This window comes from Oncorhynchus keta, chromosome 2 (assembly GCF_023373465.1).
Source record: "Oncorhynchus keta strain PuntledgeMale-10-30-2019 chromosome 2, Oket_V2, whole genome shotgun sequence".
In the NCBI taxonomy this organism is placed as follows: domain Eukaryota; kingdom Metazoa; phylum Chordata; class Actinopteri; order Salmoniformes; family Salmonidae; genus Oncorhynchus; species Oncorhynchus keta.
Window position 1 is genome coordinate 67,508,455 of NC_068422.1, and position 26,781 is coordinate 67,535,235.

The following is a 26,781-nucleotide window of genomic DNA, read 5'->3' on the forward strand; positions in this document are numbered from 1 at the left end:
CCATAAAGGGCAATGGTTTCTAGAATTGATTCAAGTATTTTTTGCCAGGTCCTAATCGGTATGTTGAATTTTATGTTCCTTTTGATGGCATAGAATGCCCTTCTTGCCTTGTCTCTCAGCTCGTTCACAGCTTTGTGAAAGTTACCTGTGGCGCTGATGTTTAGGCCACGGTATGTATAGTTTTTATGTGTGCTCTAGGGCAACAGTGTCTAGATGGAATTTGTATTTGTGGTCCTGGTGACTGGACCTTTTTGGAACACCATTATTTTTGTCTTACTGAGATTTACTGTCAGGACCCAGGTCTGACAGAATCTGTGCAGAAGATCTAGGTGCTGCTGTAGGCCCTCTGTGGTTGGTGACAGAAGCACCAGATCATCAGCAAACAGTAGAAATATGACTTCAGATTCTAGTAAGGTCAGGCCGGGTGCTGCAGACTGTTGTAGTGACTTCGCAAATTCGTTTATATATATGTTAAAGAGGATGGGGCTTAAGCTGCATCCCTGTCTCACCCCACGGCCATCTGGAAATAAATATTTAACTGTACACTTGTTGTTTATGTACATGGATTTTATAATGTCATATGCTTTTCCCCCAACACCACTTTCCATCAATTTGTATAGCAGACCCTCATGCCAAATTGAGTCAAAGGCTTTTTTGAAATCAATATAGCATGAGTAGACTTTGCCTTTGTTTTGGTTTATTTGTTTGCGAGTTAGGGTGTGCAGGGTGAACACGTGGTCTGTTGTACGGTAATTCGGTAAAAAGCCAATTTGACATTTGTTCAGTACATTGTTTTCACTGAGGAAATGTACGAGTCTGCTGTTAATGATAATGCAGAGGATTTTCCCAAGGTTGCTGTTGACTCATATCCCACAGTAGTTATTGGGGTCAAATGTGTCTCCACTTTTGTGGATTGGGGTGATCAGGCCTTCGTTCCAAATATTGGGGAAGATGCTCTCTGTCTCTCTCTCCATCTCCCCTTCTCTCAGAGAGGCAGTTTGAGTCTGGGCACGGGGAGAGGGAGAGGGACTGAAGTTAATTAGACTGTGGGCCAGGGAGGGGGGCACATGGTAATGGAAAGGAGGTGTGTGGAAACAGATGGCCCAGAATGTATTAACTTGCAGGAGATCTTCAAGGAACCCACTGGACCAGACATTAGTCCTGCTTCTGTCTGGGACTCGGTGGAGGGAGCCTATCAGAGTAGACTGGAAAAACAATTCAGCTACAACATGTCACCTCCATGAAAATACACGATGATGTGTAAATACACAGGAAATACATATGGGTATGTTAGCACATGATTATGCAGAAACGCTTAATAAATGTGTATTTATAACCAGAAGTGACCTTACAGCCATTAAAACCCCTGATGGTAGTTGGAGGTTGACCAGAGGAGTTTGGCCAGAGGTCAACATGACTGGCTGGCAGGGGTAACAGGGCTTGGGGAAGTGACAGTTAAAAACCTCTTGTAGCTAGCCATACTAAATCTCAATATTCCAACAAGCATTAGCATAAGATAACCATACAGTATACTGACCTCTGTATCACCCCAAACATACAGTACCAATTCTTTGCATATTTATTCATGTGCAACCTTGAACTCACTATCGGTCTACTCTGTAGGAGGAAAATGTATTAACTGTGAGAAAAGATAACGTTTCTATTTGACATAAACTAGGCCTAAATACAGTAATGGCACATTGTCCTGTTATCCTGTGGGGTATGAAATGAGAAGAGCTGCACAATGCTGTACTGAACCCATGAGGTACACAGGCATGCTAACAGGTAGACTTATCTATGTAAATCATCCAGTGGTCTGACTGAGCTGCAGTTTACACACACACACACACACACACACACACACACACACACACACACACACACACACACACACACACACACACACACACACACACACACACACACACACACACACACACACACACACACACGGACAGATTGAGTCACCCATTATACCACTGCCCAATAGCCAAATGGATGATTCTGTGAAGCCTCCAGAGAAAACTATCCTACATACTGACTGAGGAGACATTCATAATTCAGTCATATTGTGATGTGGTTACGTTTAGTCTTTGGCCCCCTCTGTTTATCTTTCATTCTCTGATGTCTTTGCCAGAGGATATTTACTTGCCTCTCCTCCAAGGAGATTGTTATCCCACGTTTACAAGCCACTGGTGCTACACCTTGACATTGACAAGACTGGAACTATCTTACTGACTTTAGGAACGTGTAACGCTCAATGAGTGAATAGGTGTGGAGTCAGGCGCAGAGAGCAAAGGATGTGGGAAAAACACACTTTAATGTCCAAAATAATCACAGGAACAAAAATAGTATACCCAAACCCGGTATAACTACAAAACAAAAATGTACCCTATCGTGAAATAAGGACAGCGAGAATCCCGACGAAAACACTAACCACTCTAACACATACAGATGAACAAGCCCGCACAAACAGAAGCGGGCTAAACTAACTTAAATAACCCCACCCTAACAACCAAACAAGGAACAGGTGAAACCAATGAGACAAAACCAAACGAACACAGAAAAAAAAGGATCGGTGGCAGCTAGTAGACCGGCAACGACGAGCGCCGAGCGCCACCCGAACCGGAAGGAGAGCCACCGTCGGTAATATTCGTGACAGAACGCTGTGATATGTGAATGATCAAACTTTCCCAAACTTAAAATGTAAATTTAGAAAATGTATTGAAATAAAATAGCGGTCACACTTTAACGGGGTAAGGTTGAAGGTTTTGGGCTAGGGTTAAGGTAATGGTTAAGTTTAGGATAAGGGTTAGGATTAGAGGTTTAGGGTTAGTAGATAGTTAGTTGAAATGTTAGTGAGTCTGTAGAGCATCTACAGATGGACTATCCAAATAAAGTGTTACCAAAACAACGTTCCATAATATTGTGGCTCCGCCCCAGAATATGCATTTACACGCTTTTGAAATAGTACCGTTTTGCTCATGGTTCTACATCTGCATTCAAAGTAAAGCCCGCTCCTATGCCTGCCAAGCAAGATCCACCAAAGGTTTTCAAACGTCTGTAAGCTACTCTTTAGCACAACCAGAACTCATTACACGGCACTACAATACACCGCTCGAGAGACATCTCTGCTGAAATCAAACAGCTCATACAAGAGAAGCGCTAAAAGCTAATGAAAAATAGATTTGGTGAAAAAAGTTTATTTTCTTCCCTCTTTCCCAAACGCGAGGAGACGATGGAAGCCGAACAACATGTGCGCCAGTAGCTAGCGAGAACAGCTTGTGAACTAGTTGAGTGGGCTCTGTGAAGCCGGGCTGCTATACGTGTGACTCATCTCATCGGTGTGAGCTTCAAACACCACACTGAGCCACTGATCCTGCTGGGCCTCCACCAAAGTGAAAATAGACTGCCATGACAACTGTACGTTCGGCGCCGTAAAGAAGTCCATTAACATTATGTGATGCTGCTGTTGAAAGTTCTGGTTCGCCTCACCTCCAGCTGTCACCATAACACCGACTCATTCTCCTCATACCCTTCATCAAACAGAATACGATGCCTATTTCTACATCTTGGGCATTGAGAGAAAAACATGGTGATGATTCTTTGTTCTCTGTGAATGGGCTTGCCAGGAAGTGATCCTGCTGGCTGCTTGTACATCAGTACTGTTACTGTGATGCCTCAGTGGAACCCTCCCACCGTTGGGTGTGAATGGACTGTGTGTCCTCCATTCTACTCACTACTCACCTCACAGTACTATGTAGATGGTAGGATTACTTGTTGGTTATTACTGCATTGTCGGAACTAGAAGCACAAGCATTTCGCTACACTCGCACTAACATCTGCTAACCATGTGTATGTGACAAATAAAATGTGTATGTGACAAATAAAATTTGATTTGAGATGACCATGTTGTCCTCATCTGACAGCGGTGTGTGTGAGTGTGTGCGTGCGTGCGTGTGTGTGTGTGTGTGTGAGGGAGAGATTTTCTCCACCAAACTGTGACGTTGCAATAACACAACAGCAGTGTATTCATATAGCTGAGCCTGTTCACCATTTAAAAGAGGAGTCGCTTTGTTACATCCAACATAATGCAACAAAAAAATGCATATTCCGATATGGTTAAATGGAGAAATGTAACCATACAGAGAGAGCAAAATGCCTGAGTGCACAACATACTCCTGGGAACCAGGCAGGCAGAGAGGATTGTGGGATTCATTAGCTGCCAGGAAGCAGATGACTCATGGCGGTCTCCATGACCTGTTGTTTGTTTGTCACTCATTTATTCATTCCCTCTGTTTACTGCAAATCTTCAATGTGCAATGCAAGATGCCTGCTTGGCATTCAGTGGAACGGCCAGGCACTAACACTAGAGAGGACGCCCACCATAAAGAATATAAGTCCCTCATCAATGAGATGTAATCCAGCCTTTATAAATGAAAATGAACCAAGCCTAAAAAATCCCTCTATACACAGCCCAGGCTTGGACCAACAAGTGGTATACTACCACTTCCATTGTGCACAGGCAAATGAATGAATTTTGAGGAAAGTCAAGTTTTGAAAGCAAATGATTGCTTCAGAGAGAGTGATTTTCTCTCCTGGGGCATCGGAAAACAGTGCACTGACAGCACTACCCCTCCCTGAGGCAGCCAGCAACAGATAGAGCCTGTGTGTTGGAGAAAGCTCTAGGATTACCATACCACTCCTAAATTCACATAAATACTGTCACACCTCATAGAGGCACGCCATGAATATCAATGGCTCTTTTCTATCTTCAATTTGACTCATTCTTACAAGATGGACAGTGAAATGTGTTCATGCCTGACTGCATTACACCTCGTCTACTCCCCATGATCTGTTTAATTGGTTAATAATGAACACACTGAGGTCATTTCCTCTAAAACCATTATACACTCCCAGGGTTGTCCATCTCTGATTTGGGATATTCAAGGCAGTGAGTCGAGTTGGAGATATTTCAAATAGCTTGCCTGTGACTTTTCCGGTGAGTCACCTTGAATGTGTTGTGAATAATGTTTGTCATGAAAAAGGGATGAAGGGAAATGGGGTATACAGGGTGTGAAAAATCCTGGAGGAAACATAATATTCTTCTTGTGTGCATTCTTTCTTTGTGAAAAGTTCACATGCCTCCACAAGCACAGCTTGGAACTCATCTGACTGCACTCCATCTGTGAGAGGCCCAAGCACATCGGTTCCCTCCGTTTCAGTACAGGTGGTGAGGCTTGGCAGCGACAAGCCTGAGAACCCTGTCAACCTTTCTGAGACGCCTCCCCGCACTCAAACAAAAAGATGTGTACGCAGCAGCAGCAGTAGCATAATAGGGGATAGCATGCAGCCAGGCAGCAGTACCTGCATGTCTGTTCCCCTGCCAAGCCGTTTGGAAGTCTTCACAGCGGTGCAGGCAAGGTTCCCCACTGAGAGACGACAAAAAGAAGGAAACAAAAAGAAATCACAAAACCAAAGGGCGACACTGACGCTACATTAGCTCTGCCTTTATGGCAATGAATGCCTCTGATGGTATTGACAAGGGGGCCTGTTGTGCTTTTATACCCCCTTCAGCATGTAAACTCTGCAGGATCTTTTTAAAAACGATCTACAAAGATGTGATTAAATAGAAAATAAATAATTAAAGCTAACCAAAGCAATGCAATGCCAGATGTTACTAGAGCCTTTTAAATACCACTCCTCTTCCCAAACAACAACCACATTCCTGCATACCTAGGAGAGGAACCTTCTCATACAGAGACAAATATGAAAACATCTGCAAGATCTATTTTGATTTCATTCAACATAGAGGATATGCTTGGGATATGTATTAAATACTGAATTGACAAACCATATATATATATATATATATATATATATATATATATATATATATATATATATATATATATATTATCATATACATAGATGTTCCAATCATGCAACAATTAATATTTGCTGCGCCTATATAACTATACATGTCTGAATGTTAACCATTAGTTAGTCATATATTCCTTCTAGATAGTGACATCCTTCTCTAGAATATTTGCCACCACCAAAAATAGCCTTACAGTAGTGGAGTCATTCAGCATCCAATCAATAATCTCATCCCTACCATAATAGCACACATCACCACCACTTAAGATCTCTGACCTAATTACGACCAGACAGTTGAGGCTTTCATAAACCATGATGTCCGAAAGCAAAACTACATTAGTTGTACTTTAATATGACAGCATATACATTTTCACAAAGTTATGTGGATTTTGGATATGTATTACCAAAGCCCCGTTGACTCGGAAGCGGTGAAAAGAACCCGTGGATCAGTCCAAAAGCTGTTGAAACTAAACGGTAGCGCCAATTCAGTACCATGGACAGCAACATGGTAGGACTGTAGATACAATATTTACTTTGATCGCGCGGCATCAAAACACAGTAGACAATTGCCCACACATATATAAATGTGTCTTTCCTATGAGCCAGAACAAAGCTACCTGTGAGAATGATTATCTACAGAATTCAATATAATACCTAGCCTACAGCGGCAAGTTTCCTGTCTTTGTTCCTCTTAAAAGTCTCGAGCTTTCCCTTTACACAAATGTTTGGATTCTCACTACACCCTGTGGGCTCTCGGTCGTTCTGCCCTCCAATTGGCTAAACCAGGTTTATTATGCAAATTAGCTAGGGGTCTAGTCAGAAGCCTACGAGCTGACGTCACTAGGCAGAGTGGCAGCTGACACAGGGAGAAAGAAACAGATTGAGAACGGGAAGAGGAATGAAAATACATCAAACATAAATAAAGCGAAATCAAAGCAATAGGATAGATTGAGAGAAAGGAGAAAGAAGAAGAGAGAGACCTTAAAAAGGGATAGGGACAGGGAGAGAGAAAGAAGAGAAAAATAAAGTAGGGGGAGTGTGCAGTTGACTTGAGAGAGAGGGAAAGGGAGAAAGGGCGAGAGAGAGAGAGAGAGAGAGAGAGAGAGAGAGAGAGAGAGAGAGAGAGAGAGAGAGAGAGAGAGAGAGAGAGAGAGACCAGCCGCCGGCCCATTTAGGAAAGATGGCTACAGTCACTGCAAACGGAGTGCAGCAAGAGAATGGATTCAGCACCACGAACAGCGCCGCCAGGATGAACGGGCTCACAATCGGTCAGAACACCATTCCAATGAAGGACCACGACGCCATCAAGCTGTTTATCGGACAGATTCCCAGAAACCTGGAGGAGAAAGATCTGAAGCCCCTTTTTGAGGAATTCGGAAAGATATACGAACTCACTGTGCTGAAAGACAGGTTTACGGGAATGCATAAAGGTCGGTTCTGGTATCGTTTCATTGCTTCCGTATGCACGCAGCAACACCCTTTTCAAAAACAGTATATATATATTTGAAGTATTCGAGGCTCTAAGGAGAGCATAAAAAGTGTAATTATTGTAGATGTTTGTGGCATGTGGGAGTTCCCTGCAAGGTAGTAGGTTGTTGCGTTACACACACACACACACACACATACACACACACGTGTGCGAAAGAGTGCGCGCGGGTCAATTGTCAAAGTGTCAACCCCACATCCGCTAGGATACTACTGCTTTGTAGCCTATGTCTGTGTATGTTTACATTGACGCTCATGTGCTGGGCTCCAAGTTAAGGGGTGGGACAAGGAATGTCTGTTTGCTTCACGATGTCTGATAGTTAGATCGTCATAGACAGATAGGCTAAAATATGCTCCGGAAGAAGGAGGACGGAAATCACCACTGGGCATGTGATGTTAGTTATTAGAGCTGTGTGACGATGCTGATGTGGCATTTTGAGACGGCTAATGTATACGTTTTAGACGTAATTAAGAGACCAAAATAACTGTTTAGATCACTGCCAAGTATTGTAGTGTAGGACAGTTCAGGGGGCGGGTCCCGGGAAATACAAAGCAACCAATGTGGCATAGCAGAGGCATGGGAACAGCATGGGGTCTCTCTCTCGTGCGCTTTCCCCGGCCGCGTCACCTCCTTGTCCACAATGATCAGGAGCGATACTCTCATGTCATGTTCTAATTATTTCAGAGCGTTGAATACAGACTAAATGTGATTAATTATACAAGTGGTGTCTTTATGTTTCACTTCTTAACTAATATTAGAACCCGTTACAATTTCGCTGCCATTGTTTGAAAATGTGGTCTATCGGTAGGCTATATCAACAGAACATCCCAATGTCCTGTGAAGTTTAGGCTATGTCTTAGAATCGAGGTTGTAGTCTATTTGTGTTAGTGTTATAGACCTACCGAAAGCAACCACTAAAAAGTTACTTAAAGGATATGTATTATTATTATTATTATTATTATTATTATTATTATTAGTAGTAGTAGTAGTAGTAGTAGTGGTATTGTTATTATTATTTCATTTTAAATACTATGTGTATTATTACTAAAATCAGGTCTAATATAGCCTACAGTTATATAATGTGTTTCATTTCCTCATGTGGGATGACATTTAAATATGTGTGTAAAGCTATAATAAAAGTCTCTCTTCTAATGCTTTCCCTAATCTCTTCTCCAGAAGAGCGCGCTTCCACTAATCACTGCGATACAGGTACAGCGCTGGGTTCGTCGTGGGACCGCTGCCAGCGAAATCATACAGTGCACTATATAATTAAAGCTACTCGTTTACATTAATTGGTCCTATTGCCAATGAGCCTACAAGCCGCCAAGAGACAGAGAGGGAATCGTGACACAGAAATGCGCATCCGCCCAGCAGTGTCCTGCTCCCGGCTCTCGCAGTACGCCGTGACCTGAATGTCTCTGCCCGCCACCTTTTCCGTGAGTTATCAATCACTGCTGCTGGACCCATACACCCCGCGCACGTTTCTCTTTCGAATATGATGGTCGATTAAAACAATATTCTCTATGCGTGTGTTGTTTACGTCCGCCTGTCCTCGAACTCCATGAATGTCAAAGCTCTAGGGCTGTTTGCTTAAAGAAAGATAATCCTGTTCACAAGCCAAACTGTCTGCCCAGTCAAATCAGCATCCGCCGAGGCCACTCCGGTGTACTAGTAGCCTATAATGTAGGACATATTATGTATTACTACCCGCCGACTCAAAGTCACATTGGGAGTGCGCGGGATTTGGCTACATCCGTGCTGTCTAATAAGATTTCATAAATGCATTTTATGGATGAGTTTTCCCCTCGTATGGTCTTCTCACCTGTGATATAAGTCAAAAGCTGTAAATGTTCCCTACAGAAAATAAAATGTATTTTTATAGACTCACAACTGGCATGTGAGTTTGTTTTTACTTTAAAATAGGCATGCATAGTTCATAAGAAATGGTTGATTACGTATTTTGGGAAAAATGCTATACAAAAAAAAAAGCTGGACTTCAAATAAAATAGTACATCCTTGTAATAAAAACGATTTGATTGTAAGACTTTTGAAATACATTTGGGATTTGCGTTTACAATAATTTTAATCATCCATCATCTTAATTTAGTCTATTGGTCAATCTATGTCAAAAACAATTGGTAAAATTTCTGCAACCAATTTAACCAATCACATCATGCTTTGTTTCTTATTCCAATTGTGATTGGTCTTTGGGCTCATAGGAGGGCGTTTTGAAATGTACAAAATCCTAATTTATACACCGGGCGCACTGGTGTTGATGTTGTCCACCCACACCAGATGCGATCAGGACAAGCAGGTTGAAATATCAAACGAACTCTGAACCAACTATATTCATTTGGGGCTTGGTGGAAAAGCATTAAACATTCATTGCAATTTAACTAGCTAACTTGCCTTTGCTAGCTAATTTGTCCTGGGATATAAACATTGGGTTGTTATTTTACCTGAAATGCACAAGGTCCTCTACTCTGACAATAAATCCACAAATAAAAGGGTAAACCGAGACAGTTTTTAGTAATCTCTCCTCCTTCAGGCTTCTTCTTCTTTGGACTTTAAATGGCGGTTGGCAACCAATTTTAAGGTGCATTACCACCACCAACTTGACTGGAGTGTGGACCTCAGTTCATCGTTCAATCACCCACGTGGGTATATGGGGGACTTGCAAATAGAACCAAGTTCTATTTTAGCGCCTGGTTACGCATACGCTCGTTGATGTGTGCGAGCAGTGTGGATGCAATGATTGAATAACATGTATGTGTACATTTATTTTGGTCAGCAGGTTAGTTAGTTGTAATAGCTTACTGTAGCCTGCACTAAAATCATGCAAATACACTGACTATTCAAAACTTGCTCTTTCTATGACATAGACTGACCAGGGGAAAGCTATGATCCCTTATTGATGTCACTTGCTAAATCCTCTTCAATCAGTGTAGATGAAGGGGAGGAGACAGGTTAAAGAAGGATTTTTAAGCCTTTAGACAATTGAGACATGGATCGTGCATGTGAGCCATTCAGAGGGTGAATGGGTAAGACAGTGCCTTTGCACGGGGGTATGGTAGTAGGTGCCAGGCACACAGGTTTGAGTGTGTCAAGAACTGTAAGAATAGTCTACCACCCAAAGGACATCCAGCCAACTTGACAAAACTGTGGGAAGCGTTGGAGACAACACGGGCCAGCATCCCTGTGGAACGTTTTTGACACCTTCTAGAGTCCATGCCCCGATGAATTGAGGCTGTTCTGAGGGGAAAGGTGGATGCAACTCAACATTAGGAAGGTGTTCCTAATGTTTTGTACACTCAGTGTATATTTAGGCACATCTGTCGGCTTTCACTGAGAGCTGCCTAATATTAGTGCTGAGCGATTAGTGCTTTTTGAGGTCGGTTCGGTTTTGGTTTGATTATTATACAATAATCATGGTTTTCAATTTCAGTTGAGATTATCTTTTTAAACATTAAATGTAATATACATTATGTGGGTTAAATGCTGTAACAACACACAATACAGCAATTAATTAAAGTCCCATGATGGTAGTGACTGCCCATTTCCACTTATAACTTATTAACCATCGTTTATTCATATTACTTTACTTTAATGAAATATTTCAGCTGTTACATATTACATTTGTTTTATTTAAATACTTTATTATTTAATTCAAAGTCATCTCATCTCTATAGAGCTTCTGCCTATGCTATCTGACAGCAATCTTTAAGTCATACCACAGATTCTCAATTGGATTGAGGTCTGGGCTTTGACTAGTCCATTCCAAGACATTTAAATGTTCCCCCTTAAAGTGTTGAGAGTGTTGCTTTAGCAGTAATGTTAGGGTCATTGTCCTGCTAGAAGGTGAACCTCTGTCCCCGTCTCAAATCTCTGGAAGACTGAAACAGGTTTCCCTCAAGAATTGATCTGTATTTAGCGCCATCCATCATTCCTTCAATTCTGAACAGTTTCTCAGTCCCTGCCGATGAAAAACATCCCCGCAGCATGATGCTGCCACCACCATGTTTCACTGTGGGGATGGTATTCTCGGGGTGATGAGAGGTGTTGGTTTTGTGCCGGACATAGCGTTTTCCTTGATGGCCAAAAAACTCAATTTTACTCTCTTCTGACCAGAGTACCTTCTTCCATATGTTTGGGCAGTCTCCCACATGCCTTTTAGTGAACATCAAATGTGTTTGCTTATTTTTTTCTTTAAGCAATGGCTTTTTTCTGGCCACTTTTCCATAAAGTTGTGGTGCCATATTCTTTCCATTTTCTAATAATGGATTTAATGGTGCTCCGTGGGATGTTCAAAGATTCAGATGTTTTTTTATAACTCAACCCTGATCTGTACTTCTCCATGACTTTGTCCCTGACCTGTTTGGAGAGCTCCTTTGTCTTCATGGTGTCGCTTGCTTGGTAGTGACCCTTGCTTGGTGGGTTTGCAGACTCTGGGGCCTTTCAGAACAGGGGTATATATACTGAGATCCTGTGACAGATCATGTGACACTTAGATTGCACACAGGTGGACTTTATTTAACTAATTATCTGACTTCTGAATCTAATTGATGGCACCAGGTCTTATTTAGGGGCTTCATAGCAAAGGGGGTGAGTACATATTCACACACCACTTTTACATCTTTTTTGTTGTTGGTGTTTTTTGAAACAAGTAATTTTTTTAATTTCACTTCACCAATTTGGACTATTTTGTGTATGTCTATTACATGAAATCTAAAATAAAAATCCATTTAAATTATAGGTTGTAATGCAACAAAATAGGAAAAAACTCCAAGGGTGATGAATACTTTTGCAAGGCTAGGTTGTTATCAATAAGACATCACGGGACGATGCAGAGAGTTTGATTTGACAGCTAGGGGGCTAGGGGGCAAACTATGTGCTGTTTTCAAGGTACTGTTAAATAAATATTATAACTATTTGGTTTTAATATCGTCAGCTCTTGAAGAGCATAGTCAGAACTACACATTTCCAATTATTCCACATTTAGCTCTATCATCAGAGTTATACAGTAACTGCATGCTTTTCATGCTTAGTAAACATTAATTGATCATGTAATTTCAGATACGTGAGGGTAGCCTATCCATTTGGCATGTAGCTAGCTAGCATGTACACGTAGCTAGCAAGCTAGCTAGCAAACAACATTGTGTCATCAGAGATGAGACTTTTAGAAATAGCTTGACATCGGCAAGTCCTCATCCTGGTAAAGTTGTCAGTCGTACTACTGTCATCACCACTATAGATGGCAATCAAATAAAACAAATATTTGGATATACAGCCATATGGTTTATCCCCTGAAAGTTAGTTTGTAGACCTACTTCACTAGGTAGGTCTACATTGGTTGGAGAAAAAGTACATTAGGTCTACTTACCACTATGTTTAGCCAACTGTAGTTTGCAAAGTAAACATTATCAGCTAACAGTACATCAGCAAGTGCAGCCTTCAGCTGCTTGACAGGGAGAGCCCATGAAAAGCATGCTGTATAACTCTGATGATAGAGCTAAATGTGCACAATTGTGTTGCATGGAATTATCGGATATGTGTAGTTCTGACTATGCTCACAAAAAATGCTCACAGTTCACATTTATTCAACAATCCCTTGAAAACGGCACACAGTTGTCAATAGTTACAGTGGAGCTGCGGGTCTCCTTGCCCCCCAGCAGGCAAATTGAACGCTCTGCACCTTATTGTGACATTTTCGTGATAACGACCTATTAACATAAGAACAAACAAGTATCCTATTCTTATGTCTCTGTCACATTCAACTAAATGTGTGTTGCGTTCAAATAGGCCACAGGCTATATTGAACCATAACCTTGTCACATAACCTAGACTTAACAAGCATAGTAGGCTCTTTTAGCAGGCCTATACCGTTGTAGAAGTGTACCAACATTGGCCATGCATAGGCCTTCAGCACATTTTGTTTCAGCAATGTGACACCCCCTCCCTCAGACCAAGAGACATGTCATTGAAATGCCTCAGGTTGTTAAGGAGTGTGTCATCACCGTCTAGACTTAATGATTCATTCATTATTCAACTAATGGATCATCTTCTGCTACACCATTCATACTCAGAGTGATATAACACAGGGTTGCACCATCATTTTGGATTTATGAAAATATCATGATTTGTGGGGGTATAATGTTGTTACCCATGATTTTTTTTTTTTTTTTGGGGGTGTAATGCTGTTACTCATGATTTATGCATGTGGATTGTGGGGTATCAACCTGAACAGTTCTGTGTGTCATGAATACTTTGGGCTTTTTAAATTTCTCTACTGCCTAATGTGAATTTAATTTGAATTCCTCAAGTTCCATTTATGTGGTAATGCATTTCCCAAATGTTAATGGAGTGAAAACATCAGCACATTTTTAGCATGTTTTTCATTTAAATGTTTGACTGTAGATTCATTTTTGTGACAATAGCTTATTTCTCCCACTTCTGGTCGACACTGCGATTTGTTAAGGGGATTTGATGGTGATTCAGTGTTTTGGTCATGGGGTGAATCCTATGGATGCTATAGGGAGTAGGGACTGGACAGTGTAGTCTATGGGGACTGGACAGTGTAGTCTATGCAGTGTTTGACACTATTGGATGGGATACAGATAGTGTATTTGAGTGGCAGTGCCATTGTCCAGGTCGAGCTACTTGACCTGCCTTAGAATCAATCATTCCCTATGAGCCCCACATTATCATAATGGTTAGTGTCAGTCTGGGAACACATCCGTTGTTCAGACATGCTGGATATTGGTGGGGGGCAAATCTTCTGCTTGAGTAGCGTTATCTATCACTCGCTCCTTCCTTCTCCAGCAGCTCAGAGAGGTGGATGGCACTCTGTGGAGCCCCACCACACGCAGCTAGGGAGATGAGATGCTAAGAGTAATTTAGGTTTGTCATTCATTCTCCCATCCCCAACAGGCAGGCCAGAGTGTATAATTGGCTATAAATTCCTTTGACAATTTTACTTTAAAATCCACAAAAGCTTTTAAATGTCAAAGCAAGAGAGAGAGAGAAGGACTATAACTCTGAAACAATCTTTCAACTTGCCAAAAGCCTCATCATTACAAATGTGAAGCAAAGAGCTAGAAGAGCATCCTAACAGTCTTTTAATAACTGTGTCTGTAATCCACTGCTCTTTCAGAAACATGTCTGTGCTCTAAGACGTGGCCATTAGTTTAGAGTGTAGTGCACTGTTGTGAGATGTGCAGTCTCATGGTCAGGCAGCTGGTTCCACCTTTACATGAATCACACAGTGACGGAGCAGGTGGGTGACAGTGATTGGCAGGTACTCAGTTAAATGACGGGTGTAGGCCAGTCCACAGATGACCTCTCTGATCATTAGATAGAGAGTGTGTGAGGGAAACAGGGCCCTATTTTTACTGCATGAAAATAGATAGATACCCACACACGGTTGAATGCTGCCACAGTTCTATTGGGCAACGATTCGAGCCGAAGGTCTTTGTTACCCTGGACTAAACATGGCTGTGTGCAGTGATGTAGTTGCTGTCTCTGCTCTTCACCGTCTCACTGCCTATAAAAGACAGACACTCCACAGTTGCTGGGTTCAGTTGACTATTTTAATTGAGAGAATTTAAGCACTTATGCTGAGGCAGGCAGGTTTATCTTTTAGGAAATGAGTTTGTAATAGTTTTCAGAAGAACATTGCTGCATCAGACGTCTAAGAAAGAAGCAATCCAAGAATAGCAATTTTCATTGAACATGACACCAATGTTAATGAATGAATTGCAATTTGTTTTGTTGTTTTGTCAATTAAAAATACTTGATGCAAGTAAACACAATTTACTGTAATTAAACAATGCCTGAAGGACAGCAATGTCTTTGTGCTGTACCGTAATTAACATGTACAAGTTAACAGTAGAAACTTTAGAAATAAAAGCCTATTTCTTATTACAAAATCAGTATTTTTCATTTATTGGCTCCTGTTCCTTTTTTGTGATCAACATTTGATTAATTTTCAAGGGAACACAGACAATACCAAAAAGCAGCAGGAATGGTTCTGCAGTAGGTAAATATAATTACAGTAGAATAGACCACATAGCCCATACACAAGCTGCATCAACCCACCATCCAACCCCTCCTGGCGACCACCCCAACCCACCCAACCTGATCGCCATGAAATTTAAAAAAAAATCAAGCAATTGTGATAAAATCAGCTGGGTACAATTTTGCACATGAGTCAAAAAAAATAACAAGTAACAGGCAATCTGTTGGGAAATATACACACTGTAGTAGTTTGATGGTTTCAGCTGCAGATAACCAGCTGTCAATTGTTGCTTGGCTATAGCCCCATGGATCCTAGCAGTGGATAGTTGTAAATAAATTATATCTACAAAAGGGCGGATCCAATGGGACATAGCCAAAGAATGTGGAGGTTGCCATCTTAGTGCCAATATCTTTTTAGCTGCTGTCAAACCTGACAACATGATACGTCTTTTCTGTAATGACATAAGTGGTGAATTATCATTAAGTCATGACAGTTTGGGGGAACAAGGTATAGTGATATCAAGTACGTCAGATAAGACAGAGGATACCTCTTTCCAAAATGTATCCACAACCTTGCCACAACCTTGCCATTCTCAGTACATATGCATAAAGGAGCCAAAGCAGTGGAGGCTGCTGAGGGGAGGACGGCTCATTATAATGGCTGGAACGGAGCGAATGGAATGGCATCAAACCAAGTGTTTGATATATGTGATACCATTCCACTGATTCCGCTCCAGCCATTACCACAAGCCCAATACAAAAACATAGAAAATAGAACATAGAATCACACCCTGACCAAACCAAAAAGAGACATGAAAAAGGCTCTCTAAGGTCAGGGCGTGACAACCATATACAGATCAAACCCTTTGAATTACCATGTCTATCTAAAATTCGATGTAGTTCATGTTGTGGGAGGGATGAGCCCAAAGGGACACCATACACCCGCATCGCTGATCTTCAACATAGATAAAAAAATAAAGAAGAGGTACCAGGTAATTGAAATATGGCCCTGAGATCATCAAATGCGTGCAAACCTTCATCTCTAAATAGATAATCCAGAACATGAACACCCCTATCCTCCCATTGAGTGAATGAAAAGGGGATACTGCCAGAAAGAAGGGAACGATTGTGGAAATTTGGTGACTGAGCATGCCACTTCTGTATTGTGTTAGAATTCCTTTTCTACTAAGCGCAATGTTGTGAGTAAGAAGGAAATTAGGGTTCCAAAATGTAACTTAGCTTGTTTTAATGGTACTGCAGAATACACAAGATCCTGAAGTCTGGGTGGTAATGCCAAATTCTCTTCTATAGTCTCCATGAGACTAAAGCATTTCAATCAAACCATGTTGACAGGGGACGTAGCACAAAGCCCAAAACTTAAACTTCTATTCTACTGAGCCATTTACTTTATGTTTGGTTTCTTATCTTTTATTATTTTTTCTTATCTTACTGTTGTTGCATTGTCGAGAAGGAACCTGCAAGTAAGTATTTAGTTGGACGATGTGTACCATGCGTATCCCGTACAGAGAAAGCCTGCCATCTCCCTTGTCACGATGCATACGGGAGAGTTTAATTCGAGGTCGCTCTCCTTTCCATACGAATTTAGAGACTAAAGACTAGATATTGTCCAAGTATTTCTGAGGTGGAGCAAGTGTAATCATTGCAGAGAAAAAGTTAATTTGGGGAAGAATATTCATATTTGGGGAAGAATATTTTAGCTTGTAGAGATTGGGAAGCTGTAAACATTTAGAGAGGTACGCTTCTACTCACTTATATATTTCTTGGAAATGATTTCAATCCATGTTTTGAGGAATGTAGTATACCCAGATATTTAAAGCTCTTTACCAATGGGATGTCATTGGGTACCATTGACAGAGTGAGTCCTAAACTTAATGACATCATAGCTGATTTTGTCTCGTGAATTTTGTACCCAGAGAGGGCACTAAAATCAAATGTAGAGAGTATGTGTGGTAATTAAGAGACAGCATTATCAGTGCACAGAAGTTTGCCATCCACATATAAGGATATGCGATTGGAGGTTTTATTCAACATTTGGGGTGCTGTTTCATTTTCTGTGCGAGCAGTTAGATGAAAAGGGTGAAGAACAAAGGCGATATTGGGCATCCTTGGCGACAGCCTCTGGATACGGGGAATTGCGTAGAGCAATTGCCCCCTATTGTCACCATGGCAGAAGGATTTGCATATAAAACTTTAATCATGCTGATGAACTCGGTTCCTAAATTAAATCGCTCTAGTACCGACCATAGAAAATCACACTCTGACCTATCAAGCGCCTTCTCGGCATCCAAGGAGAGAATGGTGCATGGCGATCTAATGTCATTAGTGGCATGAACAACATGTAATAAACGATGCACATTATCTAAGGCTAGTCGAGTTTTAATGAACCCTGTCTGATCGTGATGCACTAGTGTTGTCACATAGGATTCTAAACGGGCTGAGAGAACATTAGCATACAATTTAACTTCCGAGCACAACAATGACAAAGGTTTATAGTTACCTATTAGAGTGTGATCTTTATTGGGTTTCGGAAGTACCGCAATCATTGCCGTTTACACCATTGTGAAAAGATCCCTTGTCAACAGAAGTCAGAATCAAATCGTGTAAAAATAGGTCTAATTTATCCCAAAAGGCAAGGTAGAATTCTGGGATGTACCTTTTTTCATATTTGTTAGTGCCTATTTAAGTTCATCCAATGAAATGGCTTCCCCAAGGGATTGTGATACTTTGGAGAGGTAAGGAATATGGAGAGGTAAGGAATATCTAGGTATATATCTAGGTAATATCAGATTTATAGAGATTTATAGAGCATAGAGCCCTAAAACTCAACTCTGGACCTTTAAGACAGTTACACTATGTTCTTTCATTGTTACCCTCTAATTAGGGACTGATTTAGACCTCAGACACCAGGTGGGTGCAATTAATTATCAGATAGAACAGAAAAACAACAGGCTCTGGACCTCATAGGGTAAGAGCTGAATACTCCTGGCATAGATTAAAAAGAACCAAACTCTGCATTGATTTTCAAATGATTAGTTAACAAGACATTCTGTGCTTTAATAGCTGTAATATTAGAGCATTCCTCACTGCTTCTGAGTCTCATTGCAAAAAGATGACTTGGTTTAGCCCCATTCAAATAATAGTTATGTCTGCTTGGATGATTTAAGAATTCTGCCCTGTGTCTGAGCAAATAATTACGTTCTAACTGCATTTTAACTGCATCTACTCTTTTCTTTTTGTCATCAGAGTAAGAGTTTTGTTGTTCTTGTTCCAGCTTAGCTAAAGATATTTATAGTTCGTTAATTGTTCTCATTCTGGTTTTATTAAGGTGAGACACAAATGACACCTGAGAAGTTCCTGATAGTCCCTTTATAGACTTGCTTAGGATATGGGTATCTTCAACAGACCCAACATTCTGTGTTAGATACACATCTAGTTACTTTTCAAATAGTAATTATATATTGAAACGCCAGCGCGATGCTCTGACAGGTATCAGGAATCTTTAGTTTGACCATTCCAAAATCATGAGCATTAATATGGAGTTGGTCCCCCCTTTGCTGCTGTAACAGCCTCCACTCTTCTAGGAAGGCTTTCCACTAGATGTTGGAACATTGCTGCAGGGACTTCCTTCTATTCAGCCACAAGAGCATTAGTGAGGTTGTGCACTGATGTTGGGCAATTAAACCTGGCTCAGAGTCGGCGTTCCAATTCATCCCAGTCATAAGGTGAATGCACCAATTTGTAAGTCGCTCTGGATAAGAGCGTCTGCTAAATGACTTAAATGTAATGTAAATGATCCCAAAGGTGTTCGATGGGGTTGAGTTCAAGGCTCTGTGCAGGCCAGTCAAGTTTTTCCACACCGATCTCCACGAACCATTTCTGTATGGACCTCGCTTTGTGCACAGGGGCATTGTTATGGTGAAATAGGAAAGGGCCTTCCCCAAAATGTTTCTACAAAGTTGGAACCACAAAATTGTCTAGCATGTCATTGTATGCTGTAGTATTAAGGTTTCCCTTCACTGGAACTAAGGGGCCAAGCCCGAACTTTGAAAATCAGTTCCAGACCATTATTCCTCCTCCACCAAACTTTACAGTTGGCACTATGCATTCGGGCAGGTAGCCTTCTCCTGTCATCTGCCAAATCCAGATTCGTCCATCGGACTGCCAGATGGTGATGCGTGATTCATCACTCCAGAGAAAACATTTCCACTGCTCCAGAGTCCAATTGCAGTGAGCTTTACACCCCTCCAGCCAACAGTTGGCATTGCTCATGGTGGCCTTAAGCTTGTGTGTAGCTGCTTGGCCATGGACACTCATTTCATGAAGCTCGCAACGTACAGTTCTTGTGCTGACGTAGCTTGCAGAGGCAGTTTGGAACTCGATAGTGAGTAATGCAACCGCTTCAGCACACGTTCTGTGACCTTGTGTTACCTACCACTTCACAGCTGAGCCGTTGTTGCTCCTAGACGTTTCCACTTCACAATAACATTATTTACAGTTGACAAGGGCAGCTATTTGATGAACTGACTTGTTTGAAAGGTGGCATGTCGGTGCCACGTTGAAAATCACTGAGCTTGTCATTCTACTGCCAATGTTTGTCTATGGGGGTTGCATGGCTGTGTGCTCAATTTATACGCCTGTCAGCAACTGGTGTGGCTGAAATAGCCAAATCCACTAATTTGAAGGGGTGTCCACATACTTTTGTACTGCATGTACAAAATGTACTGAAAATGTGCCATGTACTGTATGTCTAGCAGAGTAAAAACTAAATTGTCTAGACGTAGGATTGAAAAAATCGGAATATATCAGTGAGATTAAAATCCTTGACCAAATTGTTAAATGCCACTGACACATATGCAGGAGCTGTTTGAGATTCGTGGCCAGAGCTGATAAAACGGCATTCATATCCGCACCTATGATCAGAGAATAATCTGTCATATTTGCCAGAAACTCCGTTAGATTATCACATGTAGGATCATACTGGGTTGGAGCAATTTTCCTACCTGAGATTACCGTTTTGATATACTCTGAGTGTACAGAACATTGTAACTACTCTTTCCATGACATCCAGGTGAAAGCTATGATCCCTTGTTGATGTCTCTTGTTAAATACACTTCAATCAGTGTAGATGAAGGGGAGGAGACAGGTTAAAGAAGGCTTTTTAAGCCTTGAGACAATTGGGACGGATTGTGTATGTGTGCCATTCAGATGGTGAATGGGCAAGACAAAAGATTTATGTGCCTTTGAACGGGGTATGTTAGCAGGCAGGCACCTACTAGAAGAACTGCAATGCTGCTGGGTTTTTCACGCTCAACAGTTTCCTGTGTGTATCAAGAGTGGTCCACCACCCAAAGGACATCCAGCCAACTTGACACAACTGTGGGAAGCATTGGAGTCAACATGGGCCAGCATACCTGTGGAACGCTTTCGACACCTTGTAGAGTCTATGCTCCTACGAATTACGGCTGTTCTGAAAATTGGGGTATAACTCAATTTTGTACATTCACTTCGTACACTCAGTGTATGATATCCTACCGTCTCCACCATATTTTTCCAGAACAGTCACTGATAAACTACGTCTCATAACAACAAGGGAGCCACAGTTTTGGAATCTACAGAGGAAGACGCTACAACATAATAATGACTGTTTGCAAATCTTTGGGCATATAATTATTTTAAGTTGGACTCTTGAATAATTATAACATCACTGTTATGTCTACGATAGTAATCTGAGGAACTTGCTCGTTAATTTTGGATATTTATCCCATTAATATTCCAACTTGCTAACTGTAGTGTTGTCACGTGATACAGACAAAAACACTCTTGTGCATGAAATTTGAAGTAAAAGCATAAATCTATGTGTGTCTATTTGACATTGGGAAAGTTGGCTGCACAAAATTCCCCCATCGCATCCCTACGGTCACGTTCTGACCTTAGTTATTTTGTTATGTCTTTGTTTTAGTATGGTCAGGGCGTGAGTTGGGTGGGTTGTCTATGTTCCTTTTTCTATGTTGTGTTTTGTGACTGGCCCGGTATGGTGCTCAATCAGAGGCAGGTGTCGTTAGTTGTCTCTGATTGAGAATCATACTTAGGTAGCCTTTTCCCACTTGTGTTTCGTGGGTGATTATTTTCTGTTATGTGTATGTCACCTTTCAGAACTGTTTCTTTTCGTTCTCCTTTGTTATTCTTTTTAGTGTTCTCGGTTTAATAAATATATGATGAACACTTTCCACGCTGTGCTTTGGTCCTCACCTCATTCCAACGACAATCGTTACAGAATCACCCACCAACCAAGGACCAAGCAGCATGGTAGTGGGCAGAGGCCGAAATCGCAAGACTCCTGGACATGGAAGGAGATTTTGGACGGCAAGGGACCCTGGGCACAGGCTGGGGAATATCGCCACCCCAAGGCAGAGCTGGAGGCAGCTAAAGCTGAGCGGTGGTGGTATGAGGAGGCAGCACGGCAGCGCGGCTGGGACGAGAAGCAGCACCAAAAATGTATTACTTAGTGTGGCTAAGTCAGGTAGGAGATCTGTGCCAACTCCCCGTGCTTACCATGGAGAGAGAGGACCGGGCAAGCACCGTGTTATGCCGTGAGGCGCACGGTGTCAGCGCCTCGTATCAGCCGGACTAGAGTGGGCATCGAGCCAGGTGCCATGAAGCCGGCTCAGCGTATCTGGTCTCCAGTGTGTCTCCTCGGGCCGTGGTACATGGCACCAGCCCTGCGCATGGTGTCCCCAGTTCACCAGCACAGCCCAGTGCGCATGGTGTCCCCAGTTCGCCAGCACAGCCCAGTGCGGTCTATTCCACCTCGCCGCACCAGCCTAGCTACGGGGAGCATCCAGCCAGGTAGGGTTGTACAGGCTCGGTGCTCGAGACCTCCAGTGCGCCTCCATGGTCCGGTCTATCCGGTTCCTCCTCCACACACCAGGCCTCCGGTGGCAGCCCCCTGCACCAGGCTGTCTCTCCGTCTCCTCCCTACAGGTGCTCCCGCCTGCTCAGCGCTGCCAGAGTCTCCCGTCTGTCCTGAGCTGCCAGAGTCTCCCGTCTGTCCTGAGCTGCCAGAGCCGCCCGTCTGTCAGGAGCTGCCTGAGCCGTCCGTCAGTCAGGAGCTGCCAGAGCCGCCCGTCAGTCAGGAGCTGCCAGAGCCGCCCGTCAGTCAGGAGCTGCCAGAGCCGCCCATCAGTCAGGAACTGCCAGAGCCGCCCGTCAGTCAGGAGCGGCCAGAGCCGCCCGTCCGTCAGGAACTGCCAGAGCCGCCCGTCAGTCAGGAGAGGCCAGAGCCGCCGGTCAGTCAGGAGCGGCCAGAGCCGTTCGTTATTCCGGCGCTACCGGAATTGCCTGTCACTCCAGCGCTGCCGGAATCGCCCTTCACTCCGGAGCTGCCAGAGTCTCCCGCCTGTCTGGTGCTGCCGGAATCTCCCGTCCATTCGGGACCCGTGGCTAGGGTCCCCAGTCCGAGGTCGGCAGCGACCCGAGGTCGCCGCCCTAAAGAGGCCACGGAGGCAGGTCACCTCATTCCAACGACGAGCGTCACACCTACTGTATCAAGATTAGGTTATAGAGTACCTATCTGAGTTAACCTGAACAACATTATAACTCATTCTCTTTCAATAGTTCCATCCTCAGACCCTGTTGAGGATTTTTATTGAATGAACATACCGTGTCAGTCGTGGTCACATTACAAATAAATCAACTTTTTTGTTTTTCTGACAGTCAAGGAATAATCAGTCTGTAAATGATCGGCCATTAACAATATAGTCCAGACCGTCTTCACTCATGTCCATCTTCTTGCTCTAGCCAGCTGTCTCCATTACTGTTTTCAACTCAGTCCAGGCTAGTACTGATGTATGATGTAGTATGTGAAAAAATCTAAATCAATCTGAACAGTCATACTAGTCAGTTTGTTAGTAATCCAGCTGGAGAACAAGTCTGAATGCTGGCAATCATGTAAACTACCCTGTGACACATCCATACCCGCTAATCCTCGTCAACCTCTCCCTGCAAATTGAGAAAATCCCCTGCGTCTTAATTGGACTGGAACGTGACGTTTTCCGCCCCACGAGTGAGTTTGAGTGTGCAGGATACAGCAGAAATGTGTGGAATCCGCGTTTCTGAGACAAACTCATCAAAAAAAGAAACGTCCTCTCACTGTCAACTGAGTTTATTTTCAGCAAACTTAATTAACATGTGTAAATATTGGTATGAACATAACAAGATTCAACAACTGAGACATAAACTGAACAAGTTCCACAGACATGTGACTAACAGAAATTGAATAATGTGTCCCTGAACAAAGGGGGGGGGGGGTCAAAATCAAAAGTAACAGTCAGTGTCTGGTGTGGTCACCAGCTGCATTAAGTACTGCAGTGCATCTCCTCCTCATGGACTGCAACAGATTTGCCAGTTCTTGCTGTGAGATGTTTACCCCACTCTTCCACCAAGGCACTGCAAGTCCCGGACATTTCTAGAGAGAATGGGCCTAGCCCTCACCCTCTGATCCAACAGGTCCCAGACGTGCTGAATGGGATTGAGATCCGGGCTCTTCGCTGGACATGGCAGAACACTGACATTCCTGTCTTGCAGGATATCACACACAGAACAAGCTGTATGGCTGGTGGCATTGTCATGCTGGAGGGTCATGTCAGGATGAGCCTGAAGGAAGGGTACCACATGAGGGAGGAGGATGTCTTCCCTGTAACGCACAGCATTGAGATTGCCTGCAATGACAACAAGCTCTGTCCGATGATGCTGTGACACACCGCTCCAGACCAAGACGGAAGCTCCACCTCCAAAATGATCCCTCTCCAGAGTACAAGCCTCGGTGTAACGCTCATTCCTTCGACAATAAACGTGAATCCGACCATCACCCCAGGTGAGACAAAACTGCGACTTGTCAGTGAAGAGCACCTTTTGCCAGTCCTGTCTGGTCCAGCGACGCTGGGATTGTGGCCATAGGCGACATTGTTGCCGGTGATGTCTGGTGAGGACCTGCCTTACAATAGGCCTACAAGCCCCCTCAGTCCAGCCTCTCTCAGCCTATTGCGGGAAGTCTGAGCACTGATGGAGGGATTGTGCGTTCCTGGTGTAACTCGGGCCATTGTTGTTGCCATCCTGTACCTGTCCCGCAGGTGTGAAGTTCAGATGTACCGATCCTATGCAGGTGTTGTTACACGTGGTCTGCCACTCCAAGGACGATCAGGTATCCGTCCTGTCTCCCTGTAGCGCTGTCTTAGGCATCTCACAGTACCGACATTGCAATTTATTTCCCTGGCCACATCTGCAGTCCTCATGCCTCCTTGCAGCATGCCTAAGGCACATTCACGCAGATGAGCAGGGACCCTGAGAATCTTTCTTTTGGTGTTTTTCAGAGTCAGTAGAAAGGCCTCTTTAGTGTCCTATGTTTTCATAACTGTGACCTTAATTGCCTACCGTCTGTAAGCTGTTAGTGTCTTAACGACTGTTCCACAGGTGCATGTTAATTAATTGTTTATGGTTCATTGAACAAGCATGGAAAACAGTGTTTAAAACTTTACAATAAATATCTGTGAAGTTATTTGGATTTTTACAAATGATCTTTGAAAGACAGGGTCCTGAAAAAGGGACGCTTATTTTTTTGATGAGTTTACATTCTGTGAAAAGGTACGACACTTCGCAATGGTGTAGTTGCTGTAGACTATTCCGCTGTGAATCGGTTTTCCCGCCCTGCCAGAGTGAGAGGGTTCTTCCTAGCGCCTTCAGAATGCGGTCTCGGTCAGGGAATCAGAGCACCTGTAGAATCAAGGTTTGGGATCTGGCTGAGTTGTCAATGTGCCGGTTTATGCGATGAGCTCTCATCACTTCCATTTCGGTTCCAGCTAGATCTGGAAACCACTCTGGAAGTGATCTATTGATGAAAGATGAAAGAATGCATTCTAGGCCTCAGTATTTTCCTCTATATTGGCTATTCTCACGTTGTCTCTACGTTGCAAGTCCTGGTAGCGAGTCAAAACGGTCCATTCTGAGTTGGCCCTGAGTTGACATCTCCTCACATTTGTCAACTCTTATCGCCAAGCTTAAGCTTTGTGCACTCAGCTCTAAATCTTTTAAGATCAGTAACCCGCTTGGAAACGTCATCCTGAATAAAATCTAGCGCTTTGTTGTCAGGAGATGAAGCCCTTGATTTAGCTCGTAAAGAGTGGTGTTCCATAGTGAGTAAGTTACTAAATACTGTTAAACAGATTAGCTATTAATACATCCATGGAAATGGTTCAGAAGTGCTCTTGGGTAAAACGTCAAAAATGATAATGCAAGGGAAGGAGCTCCTATTCCAATACACTTTTCTAGGCTTAAATGTTAATTTCGCTTTAATGCAATTCATTGAACTTTTGTTCCTTTCAGAAATGATTGTGCAGCAGCAAATTTGAAAAAGATTACCAAAGTATTATTTTCACTCCACTTAACCTTCTCATCAGTGGAATCAGCCTACCACTGCTTTCAGCCATCGCTAACAAGCAAGCCTCAGAATCATTCTATAACCATGGCAACATCCTCCACTTCCTGCATCCCCATCTGGCTCATCTGCTGTCTCCCACTCTCAGCCTCACTCAGTAATTGTGATCCTTTTTCATGTTCACCACCAAGTTGAACGTGTCTGATCCAGATTGTGCTCCTTTATCATAGTCCCCCGGGTCCAAGTTCTTCCTTGAGCCAGTAATATATTGGATATTGAGTCTTTCATGAAGTCTTCCAATTCCCCTTGGCTAAGAGAGACTTATTGGGACCTACCATAAGTAGCCATGTAGCCGGCCTGGCCTGAATATTAACAGTGAGACACTATGTTAGGCTGAGTCTCCCCCTACTTAGGCCTTGGCTCCTGTCTTGCATGACTAGGTTCACTCCCTAGATGAAACAAATCAATTTAAAGTGTTACATAAACTCTGATAAAATGCCACAGTCTCACCAGTTTGTGCATTGATCTGTTGTACATTTCCAAACCCTTAAATCATGTGATGATAAAAAACCATCTCCTGGAACCATGAACTATGACATCCATCCCCAAACTGAGGATGACCTGACTGAATGGTCGGGTGGATATTAAGAAGGGGTTAGTTGGAGGGCCAGGCTAGACCAGTCCCAGTGGTTCTATCTCATTAGCCTGCTGTGGGTTATGCCTGCTAGGAGGTCCAGTCCTATCTCCTCAGCTCAGTTCTTTAATGTCACACAGGACGAGAGGCTAATTCCTTCCAGGCTCTCAAAGCGTTATTTTTGCGGGTTTGCTGTGTTCCATGCTGTTTCATCAGTGTCGTTTAGCTGATTTCTCCTCTTGAGTAACTTTCTGGTTGTGGAGGTGGATGAAGGTTGTAGTGAAAGGGAGCTCTCTTGGCGAGGAGCCAGAGAGCAGG

At 42.9% G+C, this 26,781-nt stretch overlaps 1 protein-coding gene across 24 annotated transcripts in view; it reads left to right on the forward strand.

The window, feature by feature from the left end:
• The first annotated feature begins 6,740 nt into the window (after positions 1–6,740).
• Positions 6,741–26,781, forward strand: part of LOC118362360 (CUGBP Elav-like family member 4) — a 195,113-nt gene continuing 175,072 nt past the window's right edge. For all 24 annotated transcript variants that reach the window (XR_008081614.1, XM_052481143.1, XM_052481160.1 and 21 more), the window contains exon 1: positions 6,741–7,310. Coding sequence is in view for 23 of the 24 variants with exons in the window: in XM_052481143.1 (XP_052337103.1) it covers positions 7,061–7,310 (250 nt within the window). In the remaining variant the exon portion in view is untranslated. The remainder of the gene's footprint in view (positions 7,311–26,781) is intronic.